The 26,524-nt window shown below is 36.9% G+C and overlaps 1 protein-coding gene across 10 annotated transcripts in view; it reads right to left on the bottom strand.

Annotated features, from left to right (window-relative positions):
* The window catches only part of GABRG1 (gamma-aminobutyric acid type A receptor subunit gamma1), a 54,211-nt gene that overhangs the window by 23,260 nt on the left and 4,427 nt on the right, over positions 1-26,524 (bottom strand). For 3 of the 10 annotated variants that reach the window (XM_064418273.1, XM_064418274.1, XM_064418270.1), the window contains 2 exons: positions 14,117-14,265; positions 6,480-6,547 (listed from right to left, as the gene is read on the bottom strand). In XM_064418273.1, the coding sequence (XP_064274343.1) occupies positions 6,480-6,547; positions 14,117-14,228 (180 nt within the window). In that variant the 5' untranslated portion in view covers positions 14,229-14,265. Of the gene's footprint in view, positions 1-5,324; positions 5,445-6,479; positions 6,548-14,116; positions 14,343-19,449; positions 19,511-26,524 lie in introns of those variants that run through there. The other 7 variants (XM_064418271.1, XM_064418272.1, XM_064418279.1 and 4 more) reach the window with 5 other exon arrangements.

Below are 26,524 nucleotides of genomic sequence, written 5' to 3'. Positions count from 1 at the left end.
CATTTACCTCCCTGTAATTAGAAACACTCTAGCCAAAATTGCACTCACAGGCAATTTTAACAACAAAGCCTTACATTACTCAAGCATATATGGCTTTGTAGTTTCCCTTTGTAAGTAAAGGGAATCCTTCACCATTCAGTATGGTGCAACTGTTTTCAAAGCAAGACAAATTGCACACTTACTGTTGGATCTTTAATGTGCATGGTTTTCCTGACATGGTTAAAAATTCCAACATTGATGGCAAACAGACTTATCTGTGGCTTGGTTTCTACATTGCAACTCCTGCAAAATACATGGTCCCACATGAATTACAGTATACCTATTTGGTTTTCTGGCTGATGGGGCAGAAATTAGCTTCAAACACCAATCATCTGCTACACTATACAAGATATAGAATATATAAGAGCATGTACAGCCATCAAGAACTTCCTAAAAGGAGCCTCTACTTACTTCCTAGTCTTACTGTTTTCAAGAACACAACCTGTTGTGGGGATAAAACTATATAATTGAGACACTACTGTTATTCAAAAAGGCAACATCTCAATCAGTATTTACTGCATGGTTGTGATTGACACACTTCAATATAGCCCAAGAAAAAGTATTTTAAACATGCATTCTCTATGGTGGTCTAAATAAGCACCCAAATGTGAAAGACTCAGTGAAATTTAAATCAGGCAAAACCAGAACAGAATGGAAGCCAAGATCAACAAGCAGTGAAGCTGCATTCACTTATCAGCAAAAGCATATTCCATTTCTTAATAGCTACTTGGTCAGTGCAGTCAGCCCTGCTGCCGAGGAAGCACTCTCTCCAGGGGTAGGGTTACTTTCTTGGTAAACAGCTTGGAGGTGCTGCTGCAGGACAAGGCTTCCAGAGCGCTCCCCTGCAGCAAAGAGAACTTCCTGCAGAACGTGCCGTGAGGAGAAAAACCCAGCTGTTGCTGCCTGGCTTTTAGAGAGAAGGAGGTTCTGTAGTGTCAGCACACATGCTGACAGCAGCCCTTGTAGGGGTGTCCTGGTTCAGGGCAAATTTGGGAGAGAACCCCCAAGGGGTTCGTTCCTCTAGAAAAGCAGATTCAATTCACCCCTCCCTCAACTGGTTGGGGAAAAAATACCTCCTTGGAGAAAAGTAGAGAAAACTGTTTATTAAACAATAAAACCTAAACAGTATTAAACAATAAAACCTCTTGCTGCTCCAAAAGAGATGACAAACTCAGAACAGTCCCCTCCCCGGGTTGCAGCTTGGCTCATTCAGTATCTGATCAGTCCCTCCGGCACTGGAAATGCTGTGGCCCAGTCCCAGCCTGGTGGGCCACAAGTGGAGCTGCCGGTACTCCTCTGGGTATTCAATCCAGAGCAGGTATAACAGGTTCAAGAAAAAGGAAAAAAAACACAGTCCATGGAATTTCTTTGCCTCAGCTAGCTAAAACTAACCAAAACAAAGGAGAGCTCTGTCCTGCTGTCTGTCCATCCACAGACAACAACAGTCCAGGAGGAAGAATGTGGAGGAGTGAGTGCAGTGTCTGAAAACAAACTGTGTGCTTCTTCTCTCTCCCCTTCACTCTTTGGAACAAGTCTTAAAGGCGCAAAAATTATTCAGCATAAACAGAACAGACAATTGGGGATAAAAGCATCACACAGTCAACTCAGGACAAGGGGCCAGTGAATTACAGCAGCTTTCACTGGTGCACAGCCGCAGAGGCAGCCACGAAAACCCCTGTGATAAGAGCCACTGCTGAGGTCAGGACCTATCACAACAAGCTATTACTAGCCACTGCAACAATCAAAGCACACCCTCTGCCTCTTCTCCAAAACCCAGCTCAAATCTAGGCCAGCAGAATTATTCACACGACTGGAATGCAGCATGACATGTGTCTGTATAGACAGACAGATAAGGAATTAAAGAACAGGTGTGTAATGCTCTTCAAAATATTTATCTTCTAGCTGACATGGAGATAAGAGGTACAGACAGAAAATTAAATGGATCTTAGCTGTAGACACAAAGAACACAACACAGCTGAAGAAGACAGAAAGTATCTGGAGAGGATGTTAGGGCACAGGAAGTAAGACAAAATATACATCAGAGCAGAGAAGTAGTCTGTGCAGCTTTGGGGTGAAAAAAAGAGTAAAGTGCTGTTTGGGATAGCTTTAACACTAGTCAATATCTTTGTCTTCTCAATCAAGTGCTATGTAATACATTAACATTACTCTTGGTTTAGATCATCTCAGATCACAACTGAACTATGCAGGCACTCAATATTGCTTACACAGGATACCTAACTTCTGCAAGGAGCCTGACTTTAACCTAAAAGGCAAGATTTGGAAAGCCAACAGGGGCATAATTACAGATAGCACCTTTAGCACAACACGAGCATAATTCTTTGTGATATTTTGTAACCTTCACAGAGGGGGAAAAATGGGAAATGAGCAAAAGGAAAAGTAAGTTTAAACAGAAACAAAAAGAGAAACAATGAAGTGGCTTTGCAGACATTTATAGGAAGTTTCTTTCAAGCATAAAGGGCAGCTTGATATAAGAAGTTTGAAAGTATGGGAGCAGAAACTAGGAAGATCTGAGGCAGGAAATGGCCTCTTGAGGGAAAAAAAAAAAAACTAAAAATCGCTGAGGACAGGTTTTGAAGTACCTTGAAAGTGAAAGGGAACAGTTTATGTGTGAAATCCAATGAAAGAGAAGACAAAAGAAGAACCTGAGCAAGAGATAAGTCAGTAGAAAATGTGGAAAATTCTACCTGTAGGACATTTCTAGATGATATGAGTGGAGCCAAGCTGCAACTGGAAAGGTTACAGAAATATGTTAGCATAACAGTGGGGATTTGGACAACAGTTTTCATGTGATGGGCTAAAAAATAAAGAAATATAAAATCCCTTTGTATCCAGAATTTGCAAGACTAAAATTGAGACTCTACTTCTGATTCTAAGAGTCATCACATCATAGAAAATTTTTAGATTTCAGTCCTCAATGGCATAAATTAATGATTATTCACAGCAACTGAGAGTGAATAAGAGGTGAAAATGTGTAAGCTTTAAAGCTGTGATTCAGCCATATTGAGCTAACAAAACAACTGTGAACACATATGAGTGACACAGGACAGAATTTAGACTCCTTAGGACAAAAGAAGACACAGAATAGCAGGCTATTGACAAAGAAAGGTGGCTAAATTTGTGCATGAAACTTCCAAGAAGGAACTGAGCACAGGAGAAGAAAAGGTGGCCGTGGAAGACATACTGTGCAGATGCAACAAAGGAAAAGCTTTCAGAAATACATTCACATCAATACTTAAATAGATCAAGTGTAACGAACACAAGAAACTAAGATACTTTATCACAACACACTGAAAGACTGACCACAGATAAAAAGGAAGCTTTTTCAGAATTGTTGTCTGGCCCTATCCATGTCCACAGCTCAGCATTCCTGCCATTTCTTTAGCAAGTTACAGAATCACAGATTGGCCCTGTGCAACTACAGAGCACTTACGTCTGAAATCTCAGGTACTTCACAGGCAGTTTGGTATTGCTCTGGCTGTGAATGCTATGAATGTGAGACAAAACAAACAGGATTTCCAAAGCGTATGCCGGCACACTCTACTGAAAACAGGGAAGTGAATAAAAATAAACAGTAGTGGTAGTAGTAGTACCACTACTACTATATTGATTATTTTCATTACTGCAACCATGCCAGCTGTGGCTTAAGTGATGCAGTGGTACAATACAAAACCAGTATTTCCTAAAGCATGAACTAATCTAAGATTTAAGAACCAACCCCAGCACAAAAAACTGCAGCCTTACATAGCAATGCTATTATATGGCACATAGAAATTAGGCCATATTTTACAGCAAAGAGCATGGATTTTCCTAGTCACTTGTGTGGAACATTCAGTACCTCTCCTGGCTTCCCATTTATTAAGGGACAATTGGTAAACTGCAGCTGAAAACAGGAAAAATACTGAATGCTGTTTAGAATCAGGACTGAAAAGATGCCTGTTCTCTGTTTTGGTTTCAGAAGGCTACAGCAATATTTGTCAGTACAGCACAGTACAGTATTGTAACTGTATTTTCTGTTCAGTAACAGCTCAGTACATTACCTGTACAGTAACTACATTTTCTCTCACTCCTCACCATTCCCTTCAAACTGATCACAGGAATTGGAACCAACTGCTGAACAGGAACTGCTAGGCTGTCCCAGTATGAGCAGGATACTGCATGTATTTGGCCAATTCTCCCTGAACAAGACAATCTTAGAGGCATTTTCCAATAGCAGTAACCAAACTGCAAGAACCAGATTAATCAATTAAAACCAATCTTTTTGGGAAATAAAGAAAAGGAGAGAACAATCATTAAACTGTACTTGTGAAATATTACTCAATTTCTAGAGATGGTTACATAAGAAATATTCCGCTAGAAATATGCTAGCAGAAATATTTAGTTTGACTTTTAAGTATATTCCATATATTCCATAAAAACCTCCACAATGCTCAAAGCTACAGAAAAAAATATTTACTCAGCTGCTGTACATGAACAGCATCCATCAATCTCAGTCATCTGAGTAAGCCAATTAACCATGATCACTTGCAGTGCTGACAGGCACCACAATGATTGGAATCTATCTTCCCTAACTGAAATAAAAATGTACACTGGGAAAAAAATATAATTCTAACTTCTTTTAAAGGAGATACTGTACAATAAGAAACAGTTAATATTCAAAGACCCATTGGTACTTTTGTCCTGTCTTATGAAAAAATTGATCATGGAATTCCTGCCATCTGAAAGAGAATTAAATCAATTTGCATGAACTGCATATACTTGACTTGCCAAAAATTTCTGTTGCTTGCACACTGAATCCACACAACCTTTAGGAAACCTCATAAATTCTCAAGTATGGGCCAAAGTGCATCCTTCATGATCTTCCTTTCATTCAGGAAGCTGCCAGTTTTTCCAGGAGGATGCAGTAGGAGATGGTGTCAAATATTTTACTGAAGTCTAGATAGAACACAGCCTTTCCCTCATCTACTAAGCTGGTCAGTTGTTCTGCAAAGCCAGCCATGTGCTGGCTCTCTTAAACTAGAAAACAGAAGCTATAAGCATAGCTCATGTTCTATTCCAGTGTGTGCAATACCTACTGGCCACAGGCTGAAAAGTTTACTTAGGTTACTGGAAAAAGACGTCTCTACCACTTGCTAGATCCTCCTTACACATCTTCCCAGTTTGCTTCCACAGTAAGTTCATTCAGAAGAGGATTAGACAGAGAGAAGCAAAAGAGAAAGACAAAGAGGATTAGACAGAGGGAGGCAAAAGACAAAGACACCACTTACACCGAACACGGTCACTCTTATGCTCTATCACAGATTTCATTACATGCAGTCCTGGCCTGAGACATCGACTTCCCTGCCACAGCCCCAGGCAATGCCAACCCTAAGCTGGTTAGGCCTTTATGCTAGAATGATCTGCCACAGACCTGCATCTTTTCCCACAGTATCTAAGTACCACTGGATTTTCTTGCTTGGCTTCCTATCACTGGAATTTGCTTGTTCTCCACCCCCACATGATGACATATGTCTAAACCAAAAGATCCCTATTAATAATTGAGAATTACTGCACTCTCAGGAAATGCTCAGAAGCCCTCTGCACTGGCATGCTCTAGCCTCTGAACAAAACTGTTCTCTGTCATGCAAATTCAATACTGTCAGCAATTCTGTAGGGAGGAAGTAAAGGAGGTAAACTCAAAATCACCTGAGGGCAAGGCCCCTTCTTAGTCCTGGGTAGAAGTCATACCAAAAGGCCTTTCTAAAGCCTCCACCATTTCATACAACACACAATCTAAGAGAACTAAGACAATACCACATCCCAAACTTCCTCATAAGTGCTGTTACTTCAGTGTTGGTACTAAACAGATAGGTCAGATCTCAACAGGTGTACCACAAACTAAGTGAGATGTATTTTTTAACTTCTAGGAAACCAGTCATGTATACACACACACACACTGAAAAGACACAGAAGACTAAATGGAAAAAGAAGGACAAAAGAGTTAATTCAAATTTTGATTTCTATAAATTTGAAGAAAAACCAAACAAACAACAGATCACTTCACTGAAAATAGTTTTGTTCAAATACTGTGTCAATTGTCATTTTTCTTAGGCTCTGAAGAGTAGCTCCATGAAATCAAACCAGGCCAGAGATAAACGAGATATATGCAAATATTGTGGAAATGTTCAACACAAACTAAAACAAGGATCTGATACAATGTACTCTGTGTGACCTCACCTTTTTAAGAGAAAAATTATTTTTAAAATTACAACAATTTCAAACAGAAGGACTAAATGTATCTCCGCAGTAACTAAAATCATATCAAACAGCATAAGAATATACAGTAAGAAATAAAGAAAAATTTCAATGAGATTAGAATTATTTCATAATATTAACCCATAGCAACATGCAGATGATATTTTCTGTCAATAATCAGAACTTACCATATTGATTGGGTCAACTGGACCGATGCTGTTAACATAGACATCTGTTTCAATGACTGTAGTTCTCACTACACAAAACAGTAACCATAATAATTACATATTTCATTAACTCTGTGCATTGTTAATGTAATTTATTTCATTTAACTAAAAACAGCGTATCTGGTATTCTTTTATTAGATTCAGAATAATTAAATTTCTGGTTTGCTCATTTTGTGAAGGATCATATGTGACTTGGCTCTCTTATTCCATATGACTTTTTAGAACTTTTTAATTCATAATACAATCATGCCCGTGCTATTTGATCCATATAAGACAGATAAAAAAGGCAAAGAAAGGAAAAACACATAAAAAAAAGAAACCCAAAACTCTCTTCCAACATAAAAATACAGTCCTAAAAAGAAAACAAGTTTTGAACATTTTTTTCATACAACAAACCATGAGGTCTGGGACAAATATGTTTATCAGCTGCAAGGAGTCAATATGAAGTGCTTTCTATCAATTTCTGCTGAGAATAAGTAACAGATTAAAAATAACTTTTCACCACAGGTTTATTTGAGTCATAAAACTATAGCACACCTAGGGATTACTAAAGCTCTTTCATCAGCTTGATTAATACACTGGTTAAAACACCAAATTGAAAGCTCATCAATTTAAGTTATTTAAAAGGTAAACATTACCAAACTTATTTTTCTTTAAATACGGGGAAAACATTTACTGTGCAGATAGACAATCAAAAACTTTAAAAAATATGTTCCATTGCAGAATATACTCTCTACTCTGTGCATTTTCAGAAGGACGCAAAGTCTCAGAGTGTACGTAAAAGGCACACCTGAAGTACAGGAGGCTCTGATAGTTCATTTTTTTTCCTTCTAATGGATTTATACAGAAAAAAAAGGGCACAAATGAAAGAGGAGAGGATGCATTTTTATTTCATCATTCTACCAAGCATCTGCCTTCTAGTTTGTGCTGGAGAACCAGACTGTGGACACAAGAGAATATGTGTCCTTGTACCCAGTGGAATGGAGAGGGATAATAATAATAGAGCTCTGCTGGTCCTTTTATGGTATGACACAATAAAATAAGCATGTCTTTCAAGCTGCAGATAAAAAAAGTAGGAAGGCGCAAACAAAAAGGCATTTTGATTTCATAGGAGAGGGACCTTAGGTCACCAGATATAATTTTTTTATACAGCAAAACTTCAGAAACTGCCTAGGGTTTAACCACAAACCTAACTTCTGAAAATTTAACAGACATACAGAAAGCAAGACTGTAACACTGACATCCTTGCCAACTACAATGACAGGCAAGATAGTTTTCCTAAATATCCCAAGATACTTTTTCCCTGCCAAGCTCACTTGGGAGGAAACTTGCCCTGATTCCAAATCTGGTTAATGGTGTGAACATAAGCCTGACAGATACACAGACTAGTAAAGCTGCAAAAAGGATTTTCTGTATGACCACAGAGCACAGAGTCACTTGATCACCATACTGTCCCCAGCATACTTCAGAGAAAGTTTAAACAGATTCTGGAAACCAATTCATTTCCTGGGGGAAAAAACATAAATACTTCCTGCAATGATACTTATGGGTCCCTTCCAATTCAAAATATTTCGTAATTCTGTTATTCATTGATTCTGAGCTGCAAATGTTTTCAATTTCTGCAGGGCTCATAAAGGAAGGGGGACAGCATGAGAACTCATACACGCAGACTGAAATATCAGAGTAGGAAAAAAGTTTATCTTGTATGTACATAGTCATATGTATAACATAATCCTTTTGACATATATAATATTCTGCAAACAGATCTCCTCTTCCTTTAATTTGCAATCCTATTTATAACAGCAGCCTCACTGCTAGACCAGAACACAAGCAGGTGGATCAAAGTATATCTTGCCTTATTCCTCAAGTAATGCTGAATACTTCCTTGAAGTACAACTCACAGGATTCTTTTCCCCTCCACCTCCTTTTTTCTCCTCTCAATTCCAGTTGTACTCAAGAAGCTAAATACTCTGCAGATGCAGCCACTCCCTTTCCAACAGTCTTTGTGTCATCTGCCAGCTTTACTACAAAAATGAATTGCTAAAGTAATCCAAAATATCATTATTCTTGATCAAAAATTTCCTATGACCCCACACTATAGATATCCCAGCCACTGGCATCCTTTATTAACAACTAAATTTCAAGCTCTGTCAGTGACACAGTGTTTAATGGGAGCTGTGTCAATTTTAAGAAATTCCAACTTGCATCATGCAGTACTTCATCTGCCACAAGGGCTTTCCTGTAATGAGCCACTCAGTGAATTTTGCCTTTTCCATACTTCTCTGAGTAAGATTATAATAAGTATTAAGAGCCAGTGAACAGTTTAAAAATCTGCCTCTGTTGAAATTATTTTAATTGACATAAATGATCCAGAGAGAGAAACTCAATTCAAGAGGAATAAGCTTATTTTGTTACCTTAGATCTTCTATATGGTACAGAGAAATGTACTTCTGAATTAGAAGGATTAATTAATACTTCTCATGTTCTTGCATTGAAGTGATAATAGTTAATGAAAATGACAAACACTGGAGTAAAATACCTTCTTGATACTTTGAGAAGAACAAATTGAGAAGATTTTCCGACCCTGACTGCTTTCTATTTAATTTAAAACCTGGTATCAGCCCTGAAAACTCAAGTACGAAGAAGGCTATTTAACACATCCTGCATGAAGTGCAGAGCAGCAGTGTTCTAAACAAGAGGAGAAAGGGCTTGAACACTTTAAATATTTAAACTGAAAGACAGTATGATGCAGGCTAGAGTAAAGCAAGAAGGTGAGAGGACAATGGAGTGCATACTCAAGAGGAAGGGGAAGACAGAGAAAGAAGAGCACAAAGGAACAGCTGACCACAAGGTCAGCTTCTAATGTAGCTGAAGGACACAGGGAACCTGTTTGGTAAGCCCAATCTAGAGAGGTATACTCACTTTTTGATCTCCTTTTTTTTTTTTTTTTTTTTTTTTTTTTTTTTTTTTGCTAGACTAAACTTCTGGTTTTAAAAATTTTGAAAAAAGTTTATTCCTGGTAAGAAAAACATAGCAATAAAAATCTATCTCAATCATTGACAAATTATTTTAGTAATTGCCCCTGGTATTCAGCCTATATTTTTATTTTCAGCTTTTAATATTTCATATATCTCTTCTTGCTACACTTAAGAGCTCTTGTTATCAGTTATTCTCCTTCTATAAACACCTATCTCCTGACACAAATAATTATCATTATTATAAAAGTCCAGAACACTGCACTTTTTATTGCTTAATTCTGCTATTTTTATTCCTCTAATCTATTACTTCAATACATTAACCTAGAGCATGGTAGTCCACCTAAATACACTAACCCCATAGTTTACCACAATTCCCTCATTTTCTAATGAAGGTCTAAGTCACATCACCTTTGTTTTTAATTAATACTTCTTATGCTCTTGAACTTTAACTAAGACCACTTTTATAACTTCATCCAGGCTTATTTTCTTTGGGCATGTTTGCTATAACTCCTCACTACTTGCCTAAAGAAGCAACCCCTTTAGTGATAAAGCAGTTACTCAGCAAATAAATTTGGTGAGTACCATATTCAGAACTAACGAAGTCCTTCAATTTGTAATAGATTTTAATGGAATAATACAATTCTTACAATCAGCTAGCTAAGATTATTATATTGAAAATTCAGCCTCACGTGTCTACAGTAGGCTTCCATGTCAACCTCTGAAGAATTTTTTCAAAGTGATTTTGAGGAAGGCAGAGCCCTGTCCTCTAAACTTTTTACCCTTCTATTTAAAAGAAATACATCTTTTGCAGATATCCATCGACTTTCATTATTTCCATGATTTTCTATGCTGTGCACACGTCTAATACCTTCAACATTCCCTGAATATGTGTTTCTCCATTTTGCTCTTGTATTTTGATTTTCTTCAATTATTGGAAAATATTCTTCAACTCCAAATAAATCTCTCTCTAACTCGTATTTTTTTAACTTGTTTTGCTGCCTGGAATAAAACTTAAGACTGTTCCAAAGAGTGTTAAAATGCAAATGTAAAAGCAAGTCCTTAATAGAAAGCGTTCACAGTGGCACAATATAGCAAAATGCACACATAATGCAGTATTTCTACAATTTTTATAAGGTTATTCAACTAGTATATCTAACAAATATTGTCCAATTAGAAGAACAGTTGGTTAGGTAATTTCCTCTGGGTTCTGCTCCACTGGAGCATTCCCCCCACCCACACACCCCCACCCAGATCTTTTAGCCCTCCATGTTATTGTGTCTACAGTGTATGGTGCAAAACAAAGTGTCCTTGCTAGACTAATAAACAGAATTTAAAAAATGTATTAGTAAGAGCTTGTTAAAAGATGGGAGAAGTCAGGAAAAGTACTAGAAGTTATAACTATGCCTTAACAGTCTGCAAAGTTACAAACATATGAACAATATATAAAAATCTAAAGATTTTTAGGAATTATTTTGTGCTTATTACTTTTCAGCCTGTATCATAATTTCATCACTGCTACACTAGGAGCACCTGTTCAACAGAATACTTTTTAATACATTTATTTTTGGAGAATTGGCACTTCTGTTTGAAAGTCCTGTGTTTTCCACATATTCTTTATATCTCTTAGAACATCACTATTCACATTAGTGCACTTGAGAGATGTAATTATTTACCCATGTTCTGCTTATAGGGTAGTAACAACTATCCACATTTCTCTAGGTATTCAATTTTTCTATGTCCATGAGTAATTACCCTTAAATTCCCACCATTCTTAAAATTTCCATCAATGATGAGTTTTCTTAAACTGTTAATGAAAACACTCACTAAAGTTGTAGATATGTGATGATTGTTTCCTATTTTTAATTAAATTTTCAGATAGTGCAGTTGTGTTTTGCACATACACACATCACTGCTGGAAAAAATAATCTGTACCTTGATAGGCTAATATTAATGTATCAGTGCCCCTAGGATGAGAGAAGTGAAAAATGAGAAGCCAGAATTCTTTCCTTTAAAAAGGAAAGTTCAAAAATAATAGCTACTTTGATGCAGGACTAGAGCTGAAACAGTATGGTTACAAAATCATGCACCCAGAAGGTAATGTTACAGTGAGAATAATGCTGCTTTATTAGTATATCAACACGCCAAGGTTGTATCTGTAATTAAAAATATTTATACCAAAGACAGGAGACTTTATCACATAACTACTATTACTTCATACAGAGTAGAAGAATGTTAGAACATTTATGCTCCAAACACCTCAAGCCTACTACATAAATTGAGTTAAAGGCCAGTAAGATTACTAAACATAGCAAAGGGAAGAAGTTAAGTAATTACTATAACTCATGGATGTTAGAATGAGACAAACAGAAAATTATAAGAGTGGTTTTCCCCTACTAAATTTCAGTATTGCCTCCAAATTTCCAATTTTCATTTGGCTCTTCTTTAGCATGTCCCTCAGCTAACTGCATGTTTAACAATGGAACTCTTTTCTCACTGTGAGATGCTGAAATTCCGTGTCAATACCAGGAAGAAAACTAAATTCTGCTCTGGGATTCAAACCCAAACAGCCCAAGTTCAAAACAAAAAATGTTACTATTGTAAATGAGCTTTGTAATTCAATCATAAGAATGTTCTGTGGGATTCCAATGTTTTGAAAGATAATGAAAATTCCAGTTCAATAACCTTGTTGTACAAGAACTGACATACACTCTGAAGAAAGGAATCTGACACCAGATTTTATCCAAATATTTGAAGCAGATTAAGATGAATAAACTATAGCCTGATTTTGTTTTTCTGTCAAATATCTGCTGCAGCTCCCAAATAACGGAACAGAATGCAGTGCTTTCACCTGAAGTCAGAAATTTCATCTTATGTTGTCCAAAATTTCTTCCTTGAGGCAAAATCATACTTAACATTTCTTCAAAATAAAGTGAATACTCCCAAATGTTTCCTTTTTTCATTACTCTGGCTGATTATTCATGAACTTTAAGTTCCAGTATAGTGGATGGATGCAGGCCCCAGATAGCAAAGGTCACACTGGTACAGAATTTTGAGAAGTGGTACATGTATGAGAGAGAAGCTAGAACTAAGGGTCTTTTTTTGGGAACTGATATTCTGAATCCAAAAAGCTGTACATTGAGTTACTTACAAAAAGACAGTTCTTGTCCTACCAAGACTCAGAATATAACCAGAAAAATAAATAAAAGAATTACATCAAAATTCTTCTATGCCCATCTAAATGCATTTGACATGTCAGAATAAATTCCTCCTCTGTATTTGTTCCATTTACTTGTAAGTTTTATGGGGGGAAAAGAGAAAAATAATTATCTTTTCTTTCATCCCCACCTGCAAGTTAATCATTAGAAAGAATCCTAGAAGAGACAGTTCATTTCCTCACAATCACTTTTCTGTCTGTTGCATCAAACAGGGAAAAACCAACAGTAAGCTATACATTTGTCACACATTGAGAATTTAAGGAAAAACATACTGGAGGACTTTCCATGTTGTCTAAATGTTTTTAGTAATTCAATTAAATGAACATGAAGGAAAAGATTTAAACCAAACTTTATGAGATTCATATGTGATTATATTATGACAAGGAGAGAATTATTGCCTTTCAACATCTCTAAGATAACAGTCACCAATAAAACAGCACTAAGAAGTTTGGGAAAGAAAAGAATTTGTCAGAAGCTTTCAAAGGAAGAGGCATAATTTGAGATTGTGTCTTTTTCTTCCCATACATAAATGAAACAGGTCTAGATTGTGGTGCTGTTTACAGACTTACATGGCATTCCTTTGATAGGGAATGCCAGGTACATCACAAATACTTATGTCCTCCACCTCTTCCTTCACATTTGAGGAAACAAACTCAGAGAAAATATATTGTTTTTCTTATTTGATCCTGCATGCAAGGAGCTGGCATAGTTTCATGTACTATATGTTTTCAAAACAAGATTCTTTCAAGTATTTATGCTTAATAGTTATATGCAAATTGATGCTTTGACTATTGGAAGACAAAATTGCCTCCATAGAGCTGCAAAGTTTGATCTATAGCAATGTAGTTTTTCTTCCTATATTCCACTAAAAAATGGATTCTAAGTTATATTTTTAGACTCTTGAATTTTTTTTCAAAAGCTTAGCTAAGGGAAGAAGACAATTGAGTTGAGTTATATTTGCTCAAAATAGACACAATGAATTTCTTACAGTAAGAATAAAATGTCTAGGAATAATTCTTTAATGAAGTCCTAAAGACTTAAGATCAATTTTTGAAATGACCATGGCTGGTTTATATCTACAATTCTTTCTGACAGAAGATCTTTGTTAAACAAAGCAAATTATAATTGCCTTTTAGTGATTTATTACAGATTGCTCACTGTCCCCCAAAACCAGTACCCTCCATAAGAAAAAAAAAAAATATTATAAATAGACCATGAAGTCTTATCTTGCACAGAACATTTTTTTACTAGTTCCAGAAAATGACTGTATTTTATTACTATTATATTTAGCTTGCTATATTGAATTTTAAATATTGGAATAAGCATGGAGTTTTGCCATCTTTGACAAATGCACACCATCTCTAGTTCACATTTTCTATTGTACAGAATCATTTTATGAGCTTACCTCCAATATCTGGCCGAAGCTTATTGTCATATCCTTGAAGTAAGGAGTCCAATATGTGAGTTACATCACCACCATGAATCTTTGGTGCAAGGACCCATGTTTTATTCACCATTAGATCTTCATCGTCCTCATCATCTGCTTTATCAGCTCTATGTTGTGTGATTTAAAAAAAGAAAAAAAAACAAAAAAACAACCAAGGTTTGGAAAAACACAAGACACAGTGAAACTGAATAAACAAGAGTTGGAGAAGAAAGAGATAAAAATATTGAACACTACTTAAAATAGTTTGTGCAAACACAAATGCATTCTAGTGCCAAAAGAAACAGGCCCTTATTTACAATAGATATATTTACCAACATTTTGTTTTATGATGGTGGAGAGTGGGTTAATAGAGGCATTTACACATCACCCATATAGAAAATCTCAAGCCATGAGTCAAACCCACAAAAGCAGCAGCAGGCATCATCTTACCATCAGCCTTTTCCTGTTTTAAAACAGAAGTGCAATTCCAAAGCTTTTCCCTACATGCATTTCTTTTCCAAGAAATGCTGCTGATATTTCTAAGAGATGCTTAATCTTCATAATAGCATACCTATTGCATGCTACTTAAAAGAGCATCAACAGAATCTCCTTCCTAGTAGCCTTGTATACTTATTAAACTCCATTCACATTTTAAGCAAGCAAACATTACAACCATGTGCTACAACTAAGCATTAGCAGAAGCAGAAGCTGCAGTCATATGCCAATTATATAGCTGTATGTATACATGGTATAGTTAACTGAAAGGAATGCTACACCATTTTCAGACCATTTGTTAGCTACCTATTTTATCAAGATTAAACAAATTGTACAAGGAAAATAATTACACATTCATTTATTACCTATCTTTTAATTAGATAAGCAGCAGTAGACAACTAATCCCTAGATCATTTTTAAAAATTGCAATACCTTGGTTGCATCTGCAAATTCATTCAGATATCACCAAAAGATCAAAGAATGCCTGAAAGTAGTTTTCTTTCCATTTCAATCAAATGAGTATGGACTTCAGTATTTCTCCAGTGCTAAAAACTGCAACCTATATTACTCATCCAGTTTATTTCAAGGAAATCCTATGGGCTTGAGGTCAAGCAAACTGCTCGAGACTGACAGCAGTAACTAACAGTCACACAACCTACCTTCACAAATGCGCACTGGCTAGCAATTACAGAAAATATGCAACCCCTATAAATCAGATTCAATGTTAACACAAGCACAATATTCCAGTAAAAGGAAGGAATTAAATTAATATCCTTGTGCCAATTCACACTGTACACCAAAACTAAAAATGTTACTGCTTTATTAAGGGCTTCTAAATTACACAGACATAAGCTGCCCTCAAAACTAAGAGTGGAAATTTTCAGCAAATTTACTACAGGAAAGAAGACCACCAGTGTGTTCCATGTAAAGAAAGGACAGAAAAAGTCAGGAAAGGACAGAGTGAGAGAAGGCATGCCTGCCTTTTGCTGCAGCCCTTTGTGGGAATGCCTCAAACCAGTCTGTAGTAGAAAGGCCTTGCATCACCTCTTGGATAACACTAGCAAGTCTCACTGAAAATCAAAACTGTCATGGCTGTGGAAACTCTCAGTGGTTTTGGCATGCCTACTTAATTTGGGAAGTGAAACCTTGCCACAGCTCAATAGGTTTCCAGAGGATGAACAAAAGGCACTGTTCAGATATCAGAACTTTCATACCTAGCTTGCTGCAAACAAGTTGAAAGAGTCTATTATAGCAGAAAGTAATACGCAGTCTAAATACAAGGCTCACTGACAGCTCCCCTGTAACAGCCTGAAAAGTGCTTTCATTCTTTTAAATTGAAATGCACCATAAAATACTTAATCTTTACTGCACTACATAGAGAAATGTCAGATATTAAATATTTAACATTTCCCATTAGCAGGATCCCACTAATGGGAGCACTAAAACTAGGAAGCTAAGTTTTGTAAATGTACACTCTTTCTCCCTCAGAGCTACCTATTTCTTTCATGTGTTGTTGCCACACATCTTTTTTTTTATTATTATTATTATATCTATTTATGGTCTGCTTGCACTTTTTGGCATCTAATTACTTTATAAATTAGCTTAGAGTTGCTCAGAGTGCAGAGGCAATCCCAGCTTTTTCCCAGAGGCATTAAGATGATGAGGAGTTAAAAGTTAATTTATAACTAGCTCCCTAAGGAAAGACACATAACTACCACCAAACTGACCTTCTTCTTTTTGTCTTCCATCCCATAAACAGTAGAAAGTATACTGAAATTATATATACAGGGCACTTGATTCTCTGGATCAGCCCAGTTATTTGCAGAGTTTGAAGTGATTATGACACTACTTTGTTCTGCTTTAAAGTTTCTTCCACAAAGCTATTAAGAACAGCAGAGATTTAGCCAAAATGGAAAGTACATGAGGTCAAGCCATGACCACCTAAACCAAACAGGAGTTACAACCACAACACCTCAACTCAAAGTCACTTGAATATCTTGACATTTCAAAGAGTCCTTAATTTTATTTATAGATTCACAGGACAAATCACATTGGAAAGAGATCATGAGAGGTCTCTCTAGTCCAGCCTTCTGCTCAAAGCAGGGCTTGCTCTAAGGTCACAGCAGGTTGCTCATGGCTTGCTCAGGTTGGTTATTGCAGACATCCAAAAATGGAAGCTGCACAATCTCTCTGAGCAACCTGATCTCCACTTGGCTCTTTTCTACGATTTAATATATTTAAATTAACTGGAAATTAACAAGAAGAAAAAATGAAAATAAAAACAGATTTCAGATTTTCACTTTTAATTTTTTCACTTTCTGTCTTACTTAACTGGAGTATCTCTAGTCCTCCTCCAATTTTAAAACTCTGAACTACAAATAGGTATACAATGACAGCTTACAGAAAGCTATTAATTCAATTCCAGGGGGAGAGGGAAAAATTCCACCCCAATATCTGAGTGATTTTTCCAGGCACCAGTAAATAAATCCATTTAAGAAGATAGTTTTATTAGAGGCAACATTTCTTTACTTGGTGTCTGACAAGTCTTGATTTAAAATGCGCATTTCTGACTATATACATGGAACTACTTGATTTTATCTAGGAAATATTGTATCCCAAAAAAAAGGCCAACTGCACAAAAAGAAACACAATTGACTTCTACACTAGTACACAAGGCCAACAAGAGCTTGTGACTCACTAACCCATTTGCTAAACTGGCAAAGAAACCAACATGAATCAGATAATAATGTAACCAAACGTGTGGAAGACCTGTTCTACATGATGAAAACAGCTATTCTTACTCTATTCCTCTCTTACCAGCCATTTCACAGGTGATTGAGTGAGATGAAGCCATCTCACTAGATGAAAACCATCTTCTAAACTTGTCTTTAAAATGTGCCCAAGACCACCAAGAGTGCAGTAAAGACTATAGTATCTCCGAAATGTGATGGAACCCAGTTCTACAGTTCTGATTCCTAAACCACAGCCACTGATGTGCAGCAACAAGACTGTGCTAAGAATGAATGATACTGGACGGAAGAAGGTAGTGACCAGAATATAGAGAAAGTCTTTTGTACACCCTCCAATTAAGCAGAGCACACCACCTGCCAACTTGAATTGTCAATCCAGTTGGTTTGGGAGGAGTTGCACCAAGCTCCCTCAAAAGAGCATCTAGTCATGTGAAGGCAACAGGACAGGCACTGTGTACATATTCACTTCTAGGAACCTGAATTACCAACATTTGTCATGCTAAACAGATTTGAATTAGTTTGTTTTAAATATAGAAATCCCTTCAGATGTAAAAAGTCTGCAGTATCAGTTGAGATAGTGTTATCAGTTAATCGACCTTGCTAGACTATGTTCTATAAAGAAACATTCTCTTTAGTAAACAAGATGGGTCAAACCTGTTAATGTTTTACCAAGTTTTTGGGTATCTCCAGCATTTTCTCCAGGGTTTGGAATAGGATAGAAGGAAAAACAGAAGGCAACAAACTTCATTCCAAACCAGAAAACAAAATGTTAAATTCAGGTATTCCATTCAATTATTTAGTGACAGTTAACTTCGGCTGAGGACCTTTTTAATTCTCTGCCATTAAAACAAATCTAAAACACCTATGAAGATTAATGTCAATTAACACCATTCCCACTTTAATGGTAGCACTATCCGGTCTCTTTCACAACCCCAAGAAGAAAGGCAAGTTTAATTAAAGAGGAAGTCTTTTCCTTTCCAAGTTAATCTAAAGGTTATTTCACTATACACAGAACATAATACTTGATTATCTCTCCATTTACTGTAAAATATATTTGTTCCAGCTAAGTTCACTCACTGTCTTTTTCAGAATGTCTGGAGAGATTATGATTTAGAACAAAAATACATCATCAAACATTAAAATATTTCTGTTCCATGGCACAGTGCTACTTAAGTCTAGTAATGCAGGTGCTAATTCTGATTTTAATGATTTTATAAATAAGAAAGAGACCTCACCTTTTAAGATGCTTGTTGTTGTAACACTTCAGGTACCCTCATAAACTCAATAGTAAACTGCATGTACACAGCTACCAGCAATTAGGCCAAAAGTGCCCCCATTATGGTCTCTGTCCTTCAACTAACTGGAAATATTACCATGACTAATAAATCTCTGGGCACAAATGACAAAGTACTAAATAAGTCTTTTCAACATCAGGCAACATGCTTCTCTTCAGCCATTAATATAGGTTTTTGTTCTCCATTAAATATGAGAAAAGTCAGGTGACCTTTGTGTTGCAATTAACATCTGTCAAGTTATGCAATGGACTGGAAAAAAATTAATATAGTGAAAGTGTTCTGACTGCTATTTGGATCATGCATGTCAAAGTATTACACACATGTATGGCATAAGTGAGAGTATTTAAATATAGCTAAGGATCAATCTAGCTGTACATTCCCAGGCTCCTATTCCTATCCAACACACACAAGGATATTCAGTTTCCAAGATGGGCTGATTTATAGGGAAGCTGTAGACATCTGGAAAAGAAGAGACTTGTCAAGGAACCTGAGTTATCTCTGCTGAAGCTTTGAGTCTATGCACAAGCAACTCAGTCAAGCTCTTGGTATCTGTGAGGTTTAGACAACCTTCATAGGGGCCTTGTCTATTTGGAGATAGTAATCCTTCTGTACAAGACATACTCTTTATTGATTATTTAATTAATTAATAAGGAGGAAAGTGAGTGTTTCAGATAATTTCTATGCTGACAGAGCTAAAACAAATACACTTCTTTCCTTATCACCTTACATATGTGAATGAAAACAGCAACGTTAGTTGTGTTACTTCATTTACCTGAGGATCTTCAGTTGCTTCAGGAGTTTTACCACCACAGGTAGGGCACAGTGACACTTACCTAAATGATGAAACATGCCATAAGACAGCTGTTATTCATTGGCTGTTCTCCCCAGGATACGTCCTTTGTCCAAATATAATGCAATTTAACCTTTATTTTGTATTGCTTAAAAAAAAAAAAACCAAAAAAAACCGAACAAAAAATGTTTCTTGAAGTGTAAACATGACAGATTACTTTGTTAGCAACAATACTGCTTCACAGGTTTGTCAAAATAGTGCATTTAACCAGACTGGCCTTCATAAAAAGTCAGTCAAGACAGGTAAGGTTCCCAGGGAAGTTTTCCAACAGATCATCTAATCAGACACTAGCTTGCTCCAGAACACCCAGCATTATATGCTTGTATGTGGTAAAGTGTGTTTCATGGCCCCATCAATGTGAGGTCAGAGCTCACCTGACATAGCCAAATTCCACACATGAAAAAAGTCCTAAAGCTCTGCTGAAAAGCTAAACATGATCACCGACGCACCGATGTGCAGAGTCAGACATTTGTACAGAGGATGGTGATGATTCTAGTTCAGAAGACAAAAAATGCAAGTACTTAGTCATGTCATGTGAGTGATCAAGTCATAGGACCAAGTGTAGATGAAAATCTGAACTCTGGCAGGATGATAAGTTTAAGAAATGTCTGAAGCAGAGCAAAGTTCCTTAAATGCAGAGATAATGCAACTTCAGTGTGGAAGGAATGAGTAATTACTCTCATGTCAGAAATTTAAATTATATATTTGCATACGTTCTTGAATCTTCTTAAGATAAAACATGAATGTTAGATAGACTTGTGGTATCCTCAGAAGCTGAGAATTTACCAGCAATTCTTTAGGTATGCAAATACTACTCTCAAATAGCAAAAATAATTAGGACCACATAGTCATGACTCATTAAATAGAACTCAATTCCATTTTTCTAGAAAAGACTTGCCTGAAAGCTCACTATCACTGCTAGCTGTCAGTAGTGAATGTTTAAACATCTTTCCAGACTTATCTTTCAGACTTTATGGCTGACTTCATAGTCATCAGTTCTGTCATAATTCTGTGGAAGTGAACTGTTGCTTTTCATCATCAGCATCTTCACTGATATGCTTTATGTGTCACAGAAATTTTCTGGGAAAATAAAAGTAACTGCAAGCAAAAAAATACAGCTACTGAAAATATGTGTCAAAAAAGCATTACTTTCTCCTCATAATCCTGTGGGCTATAGAGCCACTGATATTATAGTCCTTCCTCTTTATCCTTCCTAAACTGGTTTAGACATTCTTGACAAAAATCTCTTTTTTCCCCATCCATTCCATCTCCAATGTTTTCGTCGATTTCCCAACCTTTCTGCCTTGCCAGACTTGCGGATATTCTTTTGTGTGTCAAAAAGTATTTCTCTCTCCCACTGAAGTATGTTTTACTTATTCTCTGTGTCTTTTTTCCAGTACACCCACCACATACTGTTAGGTTGATTCTTCTTCTGAATATACATAGTGCCTTGTGCTCTTTGTTTTATTTCATATTTGTCTGGCTGTTTATAATTTCCTCCTCTGTTTTTTCTTTCCGTTCTTCTTCCTGGGTGTTTAGTGAAGGGATTAATTTGGACATTAATTATCAGGGAAAAGTGTGGAAAAAATATTAAGAATTCCTACACAGAAACATTTGAACACTAGATTAGAAGTACAAGGTACTTAGGGAAGTTTGCTTGGCATTAAATAAGCTTTGCAAAAAAATGAACAATCATAGCAGTAACAGAATAAGAACACGCACCTCTGGTGTTCACTCTGTAACAAAAAGTGCTGCCTATGTATCTGAGTGTGTTTAGACTATTAACCTTGTGATATTCATACATATCACAAGTATTGGGTGATTAAGATCTTTTGAGTCATTACATCTTGAAGCACATCTCTGAAATATATTAAACATTTTCTCCAACACACATTAACTTCAGTCCAACTAATTTTAATGGAAGTGATACCTTCACATGTCTCATAAAATCTTCAACATCTTTGTGATACTTATACATTAAAAACTAATTCAAAATTTCTGAACAATACAACCAGACTTAACTCTGAGCACTTAATAAAGGCACAATCTGACTGCAAAGAATATTTATAGAAATGTGGATTTATAACAAGAAGAACAACAGATACTATTAAAGCTATCTTCCAGGAGCACAATTTTGTTCTGAGATCCACACAAATTGCTCTTCTCCAAGTCAATTTTCACATAATGCTGCATACTGTTTGAAATTACACTGGTCAAATGCTATTAATTCAAATGGATTTTACAGATCTCACAAAATTGTCATAAAGACTCAAAGCATCTCAGATATTCTTTATCCATCAGTCTTCTCACATAATACAAAGTTTATCTTCTCTCCTTGAAAGTTCATCCAAACACTGATATGGCCATATCAGTATAACTGCTGCCTCTACTCCTATCAAGCTGCAGTCCAGAAATCAATTGACAATTTTTCTCACATCTGTCTAGCCAAGCACAGGTAATTCTCTGCACCACTTCAGAGCTGCTGAACTCTAAAATATATTCAGCTTGATTAGTATAGCAATCTTACTTTGACCATGTCTTTATCTCCATATGTGATGACAAAAATGTTCAGTTTTGTAGACCTGAGGCAGAAAACTATCTGTTTCTACAACCCTCTTTTTGTGCTACACCATAGAGATCAAGCACTTTGCACAAGTAGCAAAACTAAACAAAAAATACAAGATGATTTCTGCAATTTTCCAGAAAAAAATATTAGTTTTCACATAAAATTTAGAAGGGATCTTGAGAAGTTTACTTCTAGTCAAAAAAGGGCCAATTCTGAATTTAGACAAGGGTGCTTGCCTAATCCAGCTGGAATATAAAATTCCATGGAAAGACATCCCAAACCTTCACTGGGTATCTTGTTCTGCTGTTTAATTATCTTCCTAGTGATTTTTTTCTTTATATCTAGTTGAGATTTCCCTGTTGCAATTTATCACCATTGCTTCTCATTTTCTTACCATGCACCACTAGGAGGTGCCTACCTACGTTCTCTGGATCATCTCCCACTGATGCTGAATCCACACAAAGTCATCTTTTCTCGTCAGATCAGCCCTCACCTCTTAGGACAGGTGCTCCTCCTTGACCAGCCTGGTATCCTCTCCTGAGCTCCCTGCAGTTTAAGCCCCAAACTGGATGCAGTATCTCCATGCAGTTTCACAAGTGTTGAGCAGAGGGAGACAGTCAATTTCCTCAATTTCCTGAATGTGTACCTGATCCCACACCAGAAGGCTGCTGGCCCTCCCTGTTGCCAAAGTGCCATGCTCTTCAACAGCAATTCCAGGTCCTTTTGGAAGAGCTGCTCCCAAGCTAGCTAGCTCCAGTCCTGCTGAGGAGGACTTTCCATTCAGGTGCAGGACTTTAGCACTCATCCTTGATGAATTTTATAATGTTCCTGTCAACCCTTTATCCCAGGCTCTCCTGCTCCCTCAGAACAGCAGCCCTGTCTGCAAACATATGAACTTGATAAAAAAGTAATATTTCAAGACGGAAAAAACATCTTCAAGAAACATTACGCTAAAATCATCATTCCTGATGTTCTGAGCAGTTCTTGCTGCACCCCAGACAAAGGAGGAAATAGGACACACTTCTCACTTCTCTTTCCTTGCAGAAATTAGTTAGTCTTCTGATTACAAACTGAAATGTTGTAACCAGATGCTGTATGTTGCCTTTTCACAGAATCATGGAACCATTTAGTTTGGAAAGAGACCTCTGATATCATCAAGTCCAACCTTTGACTGATCACCACCTAGTAAACTAGATCATGGTATCAAGAGCCACAGAGTTGTTTCCTGAACACCTCCGTGGATAGTGCCTCTACCATCTCCCAGCACAGCAGTCCCTCCCAATGCTTAACAACCCTTTCTGGGAACAAATTCATCCCAATGTTCAACCTGAACTTCCCCTGGCACAGTTTGAAGCCATTTCCTCTTATCCTGTCTCTAGCTGCCTGAGAGAAGAGGTTGACCCCCACCTTCACAATCTCCTTTCAGGCAGTTGTACAGAGTGGTAAGGGCCTCTCTGAGCCTCTTTCTCTTCAGGACAAACAAGCCCAGTTCCCTCAGATACTCCTCACAGGACTTGGCCTCTAGATCTTTCACCAACTCCCCTGCCCCTCTTTGGACACACTCCAACACGTCAATGTTTTTTCCAATAATGAGGGGCCCAGAACTGAACACAGGACTTGAGGTGCAATCTTGTTTTCTCAGTTGGTAAGTTTTACCCTCTTTGTGGGTTTTGGCCATACCATGCAATCAAACAACCAGAATGTAAACAGCCATAGTCCACTGTTCATCTAGACAAAGCAGCAGGAAACAAATGAAGACTTGAACAGAAGGTAGGATAGGAAGAGGATAACCAAAGCAAATTATAGAACCTAAGTACATATAAATGAAGAGGGACAACAGGTATTAAATAAAGGTTATCCCCAAACTGCTAAGGAAGGACACAGCGTTGATAACTTCTCTGGATATGTGAAACACATACTAACCATGGCAGTACCAGATCTCCTGCAAGTTTCAGACTGATCATCACACAAAGCTACAAAGACAGGAACACATAAATCCATGTGTCACACGTCAGCACACCATTCACACACTATCTACACTTGACTGATGAAAGGTTAATTGCCATCAAATTCAAAATGAGCAGATACACTGTTGATGGGCTAAGCGCTTTGATCCAAGATACACTTTCCACAGTGAAACTAGACTTAAAACAAACCTTTGATAAATGAAAGCTGAGAACCATAACCTCAATAAAAAGAAGTTAACCTAATTAAATGCCATCCCACACTAACTATAAAATTCATCAAATTGCAAAGTCAATTTTCTACCTCAAAATATCATCAGCATCTCAAAAAATATATCAAATGAGCAATCCTTTATAAGGCATTACCAGTCACTTAAGCTGATGGTATTTCATCATATCCATTTGAACATCTGTTCTATCACAATTAATCACTTATTTCCTGCAAAATCTTCAGGTGACAAGAAATCTAGTACAACCCCTCATAAAACCAAACTTATCTGAAATAGTTCCAAATTCTGGTACACATGTGAGCAGGCACCATCCTTCTCCCACAAGAGCCAAAGAAATATGCATGGACTGAAGCAGCAACAGAACCAGAGACTTGCACTGAATCACACACTGTAATTGCAGCATATAAGTAAATTTGGCTTGAAATTACAGAAAAAGCCATGCAACTACAATAACTAGGCAATGACAACATGTACCCAATAGAAATACAATTAATAGGTTCTACCGAAATTGTAGTGTAAAATTAGGCAATTATGGACTAATCCAAAGGTCAGCTAAGTTAATGAATAATTGTATAGAAAGGTGAATATACTCTGTAAGGAATAATGGAAATACCGAAACCACGTAATCAAAAGCTTGCTGTCTCTCTCTATGCACAAAATTGTCTTCTCTGATGGAATGTATTTTGTATTACATTACACATATCTTTAAAACAGGAGAATTACACCTCACATTAGATGGTGACTAAAATTTAGGGTAGTCAGAGTTGTCCTCTGCTGGACACAACCCACAGGCCATCAGCTGGATGGCACTCACTGGCCAAGCAAGAACTTAAGGTACAGGTCCACAGGGTCACCAGCAGCAGGTCTGGTGAACCCAATCCATATCCAATGGCTGTATGGTGATGATATTAAGCGCTGTTCTCCTCCAGAGAAAGCACTGAGGACAAGTTTTTTTAAAAAATCTACATAGTTTATTCTGTCATGTAAATTTAACATTGGACAATGAAATAAAAAAAAAATTGTGACTTACATTGACACATTACCACCTAAATGGACACTTGATGCTACAATTTTTTACTAATATAAATTCTATCCAACTGAATTTTATTTAGAAAGAAAAACTGAACAATAATACTACATTACTAATAATAATAATAGCATTTAATCCCTCATGGTACACTGCCTTAAACAAGAAGAAAACCATATTAAAGGAAAATACTAACAATCTGAGACATCAAATAATTTAATCATAAGGGGATGTATCTTGTTCTACTTCAATTCTTCCTATCCACTATGTCTGTCTCTCTCCCTTAAAACAAAGAAAAATTGCTGCGTATAAATTTAGAAACGCAGAATTAGCCATTCACACCTTACCAGACATGAATGTAGTGACACAGAAAAGGATTTGACAACCAAGGCAAAAAGAACATGAGTTACACTTGAACAGTATTGAAGGTAATCCTGTGAGAGAGTATCTGAGCAGTATGAAGTAGTAGTGAAGCAATATTCTGTGTGTATTTCTTCTTCAGACAAGAAACTGGAAAGCACTTAAAATTGGTTAAGCAAATAATTAAATATTTTCTGAAGAAATGCAGGTATCTCAGTTTACTAATGTGAGAGGAGAATGTAAGCAGCTATCAAGGTGTCTCTTAAACTAAATATACCAGGATGTGCTTTGAAGATCAGTTCGTGTGACTGTAGCATGGGTAAACCCAATTCAGTGGACATTTCCACTGTGCATCTCCAATTGTGACACATCTGTACAGAACTTTCATTTTGGACTAGATCATTCATCCTACAACTGCCTGGAATCTGACCACACTGGAGCTTCCTGTCGCCCTGAGGTGAGGAGTTTTCTACAAAGTATTATGAAAGACTAGGCTGGAAAGAGAAAGGCACCAGGATATTTTCTGATCAAAATACTGATTCCTTTAAGAATTTTCAGGATTCACTTGAGATGCTCTGAGTTCTTGTCAGGGCAAAACTTGGCAGAGGCAACCAGAACAATGCGGAGCTTTGATGACTGGTTATCTTGCTGAAGAGCAGAGGGATGCAGACCAGACCCTGTTCCTGAAGAGCAGCTGCAGCCATTGGTCTATACCTTGAGGCAGAACCAGAAGTATAAAAGAAGATATGGATTTCCCCACAAAGAGATGGACATGGGAATCCAGTGGCTGAGCCGGGTGTAGCAGGTAGCACTGGGAACAGGAGATCCGTTGGCTGGAAGCCAGAGAAAC

This window comes from Passer domesticus, chromosome 4 (genome assembly GCF_036417665.1).
Source record: "Passer domesticus isolate bPasDom1 chromosome 4, bPasDom1.hap1, whole genome shotgun sequence".
NCBI lineage: Eukaryota > Metazoa > Chordata > Aves > Passeriformes > Passeridae > Passer > Passer domesticus.
Note: the sequence above shows the minus strand (reverse complement) of the source record. Positions and strands in the feature narration are given on the sequence as shown.